At 39.9% G+C, this 10,423-nt stretch overlaps 1 protein-coding gene across 1 annotated transcript in view; it reads left to right on the top strand.

Moving 5' to 3' along the window:
* STK32A (serine/threonine kinase 32A) overlaps positions 1-10,423 on the top strand; it is a 118,430-nt gene that overhangs the window by 27,060 nt on the left and 80,947 nt on the right. Inside the window, exons 2-3 of the mRNA XM_012807727.1 lie at positions 6,217-6,272; positions 7,348-7,499. Coding sequence (XP_012663181.1) covers positions 6,217-6,272; positions 7,348-7,499 — 208 coding nt within the window. The remainder of the gene's footprint in view (positions 1-6,216; positions 6,273-7,347; positions 7,500-10,423) is intronic.

The raw sequence follows: 10,423 nt of genomic DNA, 5'->3' as shown, positions 1-10,423 counted from the left end.
CATTAATGTACACAGCTATGATTTAATAAAAAAAAAAAAAAAGAGAGAGAGAGAATTTGCTAACGGTGGTTGCTGAACCTGGAACTGGAATTGAAATTTTGGAGTGGGAAGAAAGCTTAATTAATTAATTTATTTATTTTTGAGACAGAGTCTGACTACTTCACCTCAGTAGAGTGCTGTAGCATCACAGCTCACAGCAACCTCAAACTCTTGGGCTTAAGTGATTCTTTTGCCTCAGCTATGATTTAATAAAAAAAAAAAGAGAGAGAGAGAGAGAATTTGCTAACGGTGGATGCTGAACCTGGAACTGGAATTGAAATTTTGGAGTGGGAAGAAAGCTTAATTAATTAATTTATTTATTTTTGAGACAGAGTCTGACTACCTCACCTCAGTAGAGAGCTGTAGCATCACAGCTCACAGCAACCTCAAACTCTTGGGCTTAAGTGATTCTTTTGCCTCAGCCTCCCAAATAGCTGGGACTACAGGTGCCCGCCACAACACCTGGCCATTTTTTGTTTGCGTTTTCCTCGTTGGTTAGCTGACCCAGGCTAGGTTTGAACCTGCCAACTTCCGTTTATGTGGCTGATGCCATAACCACTGTGCTATGGGAGCCACACTGGAAGAAAGCTTAATTTTTACTGAATAATTGTACTTAAAAAAATCATTTGATCTTTTAGTTTTCAGGGGGGCAGACATTTTACTTCTGGTTTATATTTTTTCACCTTTAAAGTCACCTGCAAGTTAGGTTTACTTAGCTCCATTTAACAGGTGGGAATAATGTGACTTAGAAAGATTGAGTAACTTCCCTAAGGTTACACAGCTGATCTCCTTGCTCCATCATTAATAGAAAAATTTCCATAAACCCATAAACAGCAAGATGTACAGTTCCTCAAATATAGGGAAAAAAGGATTTTGTATCTTACCTTGCTTTTCTACAGGTTCTAAGTATTAGGGTGTTAGAGCAAACTCTAAAAAGGGTTTCCTTTAATCTTTCCTTTAACGCTATTTATTGCACAGAATGTTGAGACTGAGGAGAGGGAGAGGGAAAGTGAAGTGAGACAAAGGAAATAAAAAGTATCAGTCTGGGATTTCAAAATCAGCACAATGTATGTTTAGGGAGAAACTTGGAAAGACCCAGGTTGATTCCTATAATTCAGTGTTTTTCAGCCTTTTTTTGTCTCATGGCACACTTGAACCTATAGTTAAACTTCTGTGGCACACTTAAATTATGTTGATAAAAAAAAAAAAGAATATAGTTACTGTGCTTTGAATTTCTTTCAAAAGTAATTTAATTAATAATCTTTAAAAATTTTTGTGACAGGGGTGGTGCCTGTGGCTCAGAGGGGTAGGGCGCTGGCCCCATATACCGGAGGTGGTGGGTTCAAACCCAGACCCCAGCCAAAAAAAAAAAAAAATTTATAACATACTGGTTGAAAATCACTGCTATGATTCTAAAAGGAGAGAGGAAGAACTCCCATCCCACTTCCCCTGATTCTGTCTACCTCTGGGTTGGGTTGGTATACAAAAAAAATAACATTAAGAAGACCACTATACACATAGGGGGTAAGAGCCTGGGTCTAGAATGAGAAAGGTGTAGATAGTGAATTTACCTGAAGGCAGCTGGGCAGATTCAGGGGAGCTGATTCAACCTGCTCCTCTGTTCAAATTTTGGGTACGGGTTTGAAGAAACAGTCAGCTGTTCCCACAGTTGGTTTTACCTTCCATGTTACTCTAATACAAGGGTGACCTTGCTAGTGAGCCATTTGGGATTTTAGTATTTAAAGTATTTTTTTTCCATACAGGAGTCTCTAAATGCAGGTCGTGAGACTCATGGGGTACTCTTGCAAGGGAAATACAACTGCACTGGTTTCTGAAAGATTCTCTTGCTTTTTTAAAAAGGTACATTTCTAGTGGATTTTCTTTTTTCTCTTTTGCAGATTTTGGCTGGGGCTGGGTTTGAACCTGTCACCTCTGGCATATGGCACCTCTGGCATATGGGGCCAGCGCCTGTTCCTTTGAGCCACAGGTGCCACCCTCTAGTCTCTAGTGGATTTTCATGTGTAGTTTTTGTAGTTTTGACTAAACAAGGTCTGGCCTTATTTTCTCTCGTCAGAGACGAACCTCAATATTAACGAGTCACTGTACTAGTTATAACCATGGCAAATGTATTTAGTATCTCTGAACCGAGTACTCTTATCCATATACACAACAAGGTGGTTGTGAGGATAAAAAGCAACATAAAAATGAAATGTGTCCCAACCATCCACATAAACAGGTCCTTTCATGCATATGGAATATCTGTGTCTCCTTGAGTGGGAATGTGGACCTACCCACAAGGAAAACTCTAAAAGAAATCCTTTTAAGATAATTATTTTGAAAATACATGGGGTGATGTCATGACATTAGGATACATTATTCAACTTTGTCCATTTACCTGAGATGCCTCCAGGCAACCTTTAGGATTCTGTCCTGACAGGATGGTTGCTAAGACTCCGGTGAAGAGACCCGTGAGAAACAGGACTCGGAGGCACATGGTGAAGGCATCCAAGGCTGCACCCCTATTGCCTGGCAAGCCGTGGACCGTGGCCCAGCTGCTCAGCATGAGTGAGAACCAGGCTATGCCCCTGCCCCCACGTTACCTCTGCCTCCAAGGCCCCACAAAGACTCAGTGCCTCCAGAAGGTTCCTCTGTCTTCTTGGTACTCAGAACATCTCCATGAACCAAAAGTTTGGGAATATAATACAAGGATGAGGCACAGGCAGTAAACACAACAGAGCTGGACTTTGCTTTAGGGATTAGGGAAAAGATTGGGAGAAGGCCACACAGGAGGCTGTGGAAACCCCAAGTGTGGCTAAATGACTCCCCTGGGTGCTGTTTCCCTCCATGTTGCCTGGTTACCCCCCAGTGCAAGAATGGCAACTGAGAGTGGTATTTGCTGGATGCTCCAAACTAAGATTCTCCCTAAGATGAAAGAGCAGTAAAGGCACTTACTTCCACTAAGTATTCTACATACATAACGCACTTCATTTTCCTATAAACCTTGAGGTATATATTTTCATCCCCATTTTACAGATGTACAAACAGAAGCATAAATGTAAACCGCTAAGATGACACAACTGTTAATTATTGGATCTGGGATTTGAACTTGAGTTGTCTGTCTCCAGAGACCAGGCTCTTAACTAAATTTTCCCATAAAATGGCAGCTCAAAAATATTACAGTTTTTATACATTCTCTCTGATATATTCATTGGGGTTATTTTTTTTAACAACCTTTCAAAAATTTAAAAACCGTTCTTAGCCCATGGGCTACACAAAAACAGGCAGCAGGCCCACGTCGGCATTTACTGCTCTGGGTGAGCAAAGGTTGAAAGTCTGGTGGGTGCACCGTGCCACGGCCCTTGCATACTTGCAACACTGATGGATTTCTGATCACAAATACTTCGCAGTCTGACTCTTCACTCTCTCTGATTTTGTCTGAATTTAGAAGGTTGGGTTGCCTTTTCAATTTAGCCTTCCTCCTAACTAGAGATTCGCTGGTTGGACGTGCACTGTCAGAACTGAATAAGAGCCTTTCTTCCAGTCCCCTTTCCGCCACCGCTGGCTTTCTCTTGACGGTGCATTTCTGCGCATGGAAGTGACTTTATGCAGTATGGTATTGGACTATACCAGAGGTTATTCTGTCTTTGATTGACTAGACATAAAGCATAGATAAAATGCATTTTTCTCTTAGATTTTAGGCCTATTGTCGCTTTTCTGAGAACTGACATTTAGGAGGTCACATTAATTTAGTTGGTTCTGCTGGTGTGAATTTACCAGGAACCTGACATATACTCCTTTATCATTTTCATTAATGCTTAAAGTGGTTTATAAAAGGACATGGCTCTTGAAATGAATTAATATCGCAATAGAACTTCATGCTTTCTAAGTACTGGCTATATGTGTGAAGATTCAAAATGTCATCAGCCTTCTAGGCGAGGCTTCTGGGGAGAAATCACAGTGAGTTATTGGATTTGCTGAAGATAAAATCTTGGACCTGCAAATAAATTCTGGTCAGTTTTTTTTTTTTTAAGCTCTGTCTTGGTAAATAACACTTGACTCCAACTCGTGTAATGTGTAAGAACATCATTATTTTGGTTATTTCAATATGAAACTCAAGAGAAAATTTGCGGAAGTGTTTTTAAATTATTTTGACCACAACCCAAGGTAAAAAATATACCATAAAACTATATACCTAGTATGTACCTGTACACATATATAAAATGAAATGTTTCAGAGGCACTCTACTCTTATTACATTTGAGGTGTATGTGGTATTTTCTATTTTATTTTATATTCTATTCCACTTATTTTTTTTTTTTTGGGGGGATACAGAACCTCACTCTGTCACCTGGGGCAGAGTACAGCAGCAGCAGCAGCATAGCTCACTGCAACTTCAAACTCCTGGGCTCAAGTAATTCTCCTGCCTCAGCCCTTCCAGAGTGCTAGGATTACATCTGCTTAATTTTTAATGCTTCTGCTTTTAAAATTTATGTTATAGCTCATGAATGGGTTTTGACTCACAGTTTAGAAAACATTGCCTTAGAGGGCTCAAAGTTCACACTGCCCGTATTACAAGGAGTAATTATTTTGAGGCTATTATGGTATCCTTATAGCTTAGATTTACTTGCTCAGAACCAACCACATGTAAGTCACTGTGCTAGGCTTTGTGGGGACTACAAAGAGTTATATGTTCAACCACCCAAGTCAGGAATTTTCTGAGATGGCAGGGAAGCCAGGGTGAGCAAAATGGAATATCATTTCTGCCCTCATCAAGCTTAGTGGGTGAAATGAACTCTGAATTGAAGGCGTTTTGGAAGGTAAGTCATTCACTTGAATAGCTACATTAAGTTAGCAAGCAGGTTTATCAGCACTTTCAGGGTAAAAGGTGCTTTCTTCTTATCGAGGAGGCCAGTTCCATTTTTACAGATGGAAAAAATGGAGGCTTGGAGAGTTTGTCATTTATTTCAAGTCACTTCATTATTTTGAGTTCAAGTCCAGGGTCATTTGTAATGTACTGCCTCATATAATTGAGCAGGTTTTATGTGAGAATAAGGTGATTAGAGAGTCCAGAAGAGGAAGTGATAATTAGATCATATCATTAAAATGTTAGACCCTCAGACAGCTCTGAAAGACCTTTAGAGGTTCCTCTTGCACCTCTTTTTCCCTTCAGGGGAAACTAATCTTATTATTCTTTTAAAAAGACACAAAATAGGCCTTTTAAAGGGACCAGTGGTATCTTCTACTATTTCACAATCCTTTCTGAATAAGCTCTTACAAACTCTCATTTGAAATTGTATTCATCTGAGTCTTCATTTCAAAAACCAGGCAACAGATAACATGAAACATTTTCTCAAGGTTATCAAGGGAAAAAACAAAAAATTGTCCCCTCCCAGGGAGAATCCTGTATTCTCATCACCAAGCATTCCATGAGCACTGACCCAAGAGGCTGTGCCACCTGTAAACTCAGCATCTGCTTCCTTCTTCAAGGAGCTGAAGTTTTAAAATCACAGATGTGGATGATTGTCCTAACATCAAAGCACCGTTCAGTGGACTTCTACACACACATTCTAATCTGTTAGGTGTTTGAACCTGAGAGATAAGCTCATGTCATAAACCTGTGTCTGTAATAGTTTCCTTCTTAGGAATACTGAAATTACTTAGATACAAAATTACTTAGATACAAGAGAGTAGTGAGAAAATAAGCAGGAAAAACATTTTTAAGGGCTGGTCCTTGGACCAGATCTCTTTGTGGTTGTTCTGTGCTCAGGGATGTTTCTACTGACCTTGTCGCCTTTGCTACCCCCCTGTGATATGTTCTTAGAGCTCCGTGACGTCTCTTCTTCTTAACGTTCAGTGGGAGCTTTAACTTTCCATTTATTTGTATCACTAAAGTTCATGACAGTCTCTGTCTTGTTAGAGCCCTCACTAGCCTATAGGCTCCACGTGGTGGAGATTCTCTTTTTGCTTTGTTATTACACTATGGAGCCCTCGGTACTGAGTAATACATAAGAAGTGCTCGATACATCTTTACTGGATGAATCAACTGGCCTTTTAAGGTAGTCTGACACATTGTTTCAAATAAGGTACTGCAGTTTAGCTCTATCTTGGTTTGTTATTTATTAGCTACTGAAGAGCAATGATAATCACTTAGCATGTTCTTCTTTTTGTTGTTTTACAGTCAACTTTGACCACTTTGAAATTTTGCGGGCCATTGGGAAAGGCAGTTTTGGGAAGGTAAGAAGTGAAATGATTAACCACCAGCAGGGTGATGGAGCTCAGGGAACACAGAGTCCAAGAATGTTCAGATTACTGAGTTGCTGACAAGGAGAAATAATTCAGTGAAGATGGTTTTTATAATGGGTGGTTATAACATTGTCACCCCAGTCTGAGGAAACTGTGTGATAGGCAGCTACATAAGGGACACACACTGTTCTCAGAATGATCTCACTGACGTCAGATCTGTTTACTCACCCTCAAGACTTTTCTCTCTGCCCTAATGGAGATTAAGATTTCAGAATCGCTTTTTAGAATATGCCAGCTTTAGCTCTAATAATCATTATCTTGTCAATAGAGGAGTTAATTCTTTTCATGTGGAAAAGAAGCCACCTGATTTCTGTTTCCTTTTCCCATTTATGCTATGTTTTTACCTTCAAAAACCTATGAAAAATATATATATATTCAGTCTAATTTTTTTTTTGCAAGGATTTTCTAGAATCAAAGCCTGATCATTAGTTTCTCAATAGGGACACGCTTTAAGGGAGAGTAATATTTCACATTTAATGTTTTTTAAAAATCACCTTCTATCTATTTTATCAGATATTATATAGACCCTCAAAGGAATTTCAAAAACATACACATCACAGTGTATTCTAGTCCTCAGAGTCATTTTTGGTTATATCACCTCCAGTTGTAAACAAAATTTCTTTGCATGGTATTTTTCAGCTTGACAGTTTGGTCACGTCCATTTCAGTCGCTCAAAGGAGGATTAAGGATGTTATTTGTTATTGAAAGATTCCCGACATAGAGAAAGCTAGTTTCTCCAAAACGCTGTCTAAAAAGAAAAAAATAATAAAAACTCAGAATGCCAAAACAGGCAACCTTGTGTGAGAAAGCAGAGATTCAAGAAGTGAACTGGTCCATAAGGAAGAAACTGAAAATTCTATTCTGAAATTAGAGCCAAGTAGGAGCTTTAAACATCAGGGAATTTGCATGTGATGGGCATCGGGGCCATGAAAAGAATAAGTCTTGTGTCTCCCTGTGATCTTTCTTCCCCTCGCTGACCACTTTCCCCCTCGGGTCTCATCCTTAGGTCTGTATCGTACAGAAGAATGACACGAAGAAGATGTATGCGATGAAGTACATGAATAAACAGAAGTGTGTGGAGCGCAATGAAGTGAGGAACGTCTTCAAGGAGCTCCAGATTATGCAGGGTCTGGAGCACCCTTTCCTGGTTAACTTGTGGTAAGTAGTTTGACTGTACCTCTGCGGGGAGACACTCTGCTCTTTGTCTCCAAACACCATTACATGAACACATCTTGATGGGTAGGTGTGAATTTGCAAACTACGAATTTGGATCTTCCTCCAGGGCTTTGGTTCTCAGTTGCTTTGTCTTTATAATGAAAGAACGTTATTGTTTTATCGCCACCAATCAATACTCCTTGATTCAGTTGTTACAGTTCCCCTCTTTCTCGAGGTCAGTGTCATTTTTAGGTATTGTAATTAAACAGGCTGAAAAGGAAGGGCTTCAGGTGTCTTAGAACTCATTATATACTTTTTCCTCATAAACTGGGAGGAAGGGGACTTTGGGTATGAAATGTGGCCTCACTGGCTGACATAAGGTTGACCTTTAGTATTTGTACAAAGCACTTTCTCCTTAAAAGAATTAGCAATAAATATGTCTTCTCTGTAGCATGCTTCTTTAAGCAGCGTGTACATACCTGGAAGTTAGAGAAGGATGGGTAGGTGCTCTCTTTCTCACCAAATAGTTTATAACAGAGTGGTGATCTGAGCTAACTTTGTCAGTCATTGAGATGTTAAATGACTGTGATCTGCTCTCAAAGCCATTACCATAATCCCTGTCGTGGAAAATGGCAGAGGAGTTTGCAGTATCTCATCCCCCTGCTCTTCTCCTGTGTGTCAAGTTCTCTACGTGTCACTTTCCTTTTGCTTTACATTTTACTGCATCCATTATGTTAAGAGCCAGTTCTTAAAGCTAATTCAACATGTCTGTTATTTAAATATGCATACCCAGCAGTTCTCACTTATCAGCAAAGGCAAAAAAAAAAAAAGAAAGAAAGAAAAGTCTTTATCCTGAGAATGTTAATGGAAAAATAATTGAGATTTCATTCTGTGTTTAGGGACATCCTTTTGGAGGAATCAGTGCATAAAACCTGCCTCCATCCGTCTTTAATTAATACAGTTCACTTAATACACAATTTGCTCAAAGCCTCTCTCTGCCACAGTTGAAAAGAAGATGGTTTTGTGTGACTTGGAAATAGGTCTGTTATGGTTTGTGCACCACTCAGACATCGTCGAGTCTCATTTGAGCTCAGGCTTCGTGCATTTAATCAGCATTTCAGAGTGGCCTATTCAAAATGCTGCGGTATAAAGAGCTCAAATGGATCCGCTGTCTCTTCCCCATCCCTTGCAATCATCAAATTGCCTTTCTTCTCCTCTCTTTCTACCCTGAGAATGACAAGGTGCTGTCATTTCACAGCCTCCCTTTGTTCAAAGTCACAGTCTCCTTTTCTGGAAGTTCCACCAACTAATTTTCTTAAGACCAGGAATCCTTCATAAAGACATAGTTAGCAGTTTGAGCTTGTATGGACAAAGTTGATTTCACTCTATTCCTATTCTTAAAAAAAAAAAAAAAAAGGGTGTTGTGAGGCTTTAGGCTGGCCAAAGTTTAGAGATTTTGCTATTTGCTCACTTGGTGTCATTCCAGACAACATTCTGTTCTCCGTGCACATGGCCCTGGTGACCCTATTCTTTTTTTCCTTTTCATTTCTCACAGTGAACCTCACCGTGGAGCGGGGCCCCTTTAGCGCTCCCTGATAGAGGAGGGAGGAGACCTCCCCCCCAATTATCCTAGGACCACATTCAGAGCTGGAAACATTTGCCTTTCAAACCTCAAGATAAAAATCTTCCCAAATCATTATTATTCTTTCTGATAAATGCTTTCTGCCTTAGTAAGTATGGCATAGTCAATGTGAGTGAATCTTCCCACTGCTATCAAGCATTTTGCAATGCTTCTGAAGAGGTTATTATAAGTGACATTATGATTTTAAGTCACATTTGTATAAGATATGGGTGGGATATGTATGTTGGGTTGTTTTGTACATGAAATGAGATCTTAGCACAGAGTAATGTTTGTCTTGCAACTGTTCGTTAGTTCTTTCCCTCCTCGCTGTATGATGGTGTAGTGTTCTGAACTTGCCCATCTCTGGTGGTCCCTTTGTATGTGATAGTGCTCAGTCCCAAGACATCATGGGAAGGTGGGAAGTCAGGTGTGTGTGTGTGTGTGTGTGTGTGTGTGTGTGTGTAGGGGGGACTTGTTAACTAATTCTCTGTAACAGCGTATCTTGGCTTGGCACTTGTAGCAAAGTGGTTAAGGCACCAGCCACATACACTGAGGCTGGTGGGTTCGAACCCAGCATGGCCAACTGCAACAACAACAACAACAACAACAAAAAATAGCCAGGCGTTGTGGTGGGCGCCTACAGTTCCAGCTACTGGGAGGTTGAAGCAAGAGAATTGCCTAAGCCCAGGAGTTTGAGGTTGCTGTGAGCTATGATGCCACAGCACTCTACCGAGGGTGACATAGTGAGACTCCATCTCAAAAAAAAGAAAGAAAAAGTGTATGTTATTTGTTTTGTTTTCCATCTTTATTTTGCATATCAAACAGACATCAGTGATTTCCTGATATACTGTATACTGTGTAATCAAGATTTTATGTCCTGGGTTCAACTATTAGATTTATCTTCCACATTTCCAAAGCCTCAGGAATTTAAAAAGCATGGGATGATTTATGAAGTAACAGCCATGCTTGCTTCCATCCTGCCCGCTTGGGGTTCTCCATGTTACTGATATGCCCTGTAGTCCTCTCAAGATTCCTTTCAATCGTCTTCTCATCTGCGCTCAAAATGCCCCTAACCTCTGGGGATGTTGGAAAATTCCAATTTCTTAGGCTAAGGGAAACCACCACAAATTGTTGCTTTCTTCAGCGGGTTTTAAGCTAAAGTTTGCGTGCATGTCTGTGTATAGGTATAAATACATACGTACAGTATATTTGATATTTGAAAACTATTCTGCTCATTTCAGTCAATTTGAAAAACAGAAAATCACATAGAAAAATGAAAATTCTCCAATTATCTTACCACCTCGCA

Source organism: Otolemur garnettii, unplaced genomic scaffold, assembly GCF_000181295.1.
Source record: "Otolemur garnettii isolate 467f Iridium unplaced genomic scaffold, OtoGar3 scaffold00003, whole genome shotgun sequence".
NCBI classification, from domain to species: Eukaryota; Metazoa; Chordata; class Mammalia; order Primates; family Galagidae; genus Otolemur; species Otolemur garnettii.
The sequence above is the reverse complement of the archived record's forward strand: the minus strand, read 5'-3'. Positions and strand labels throughout refer to the sequence as shown.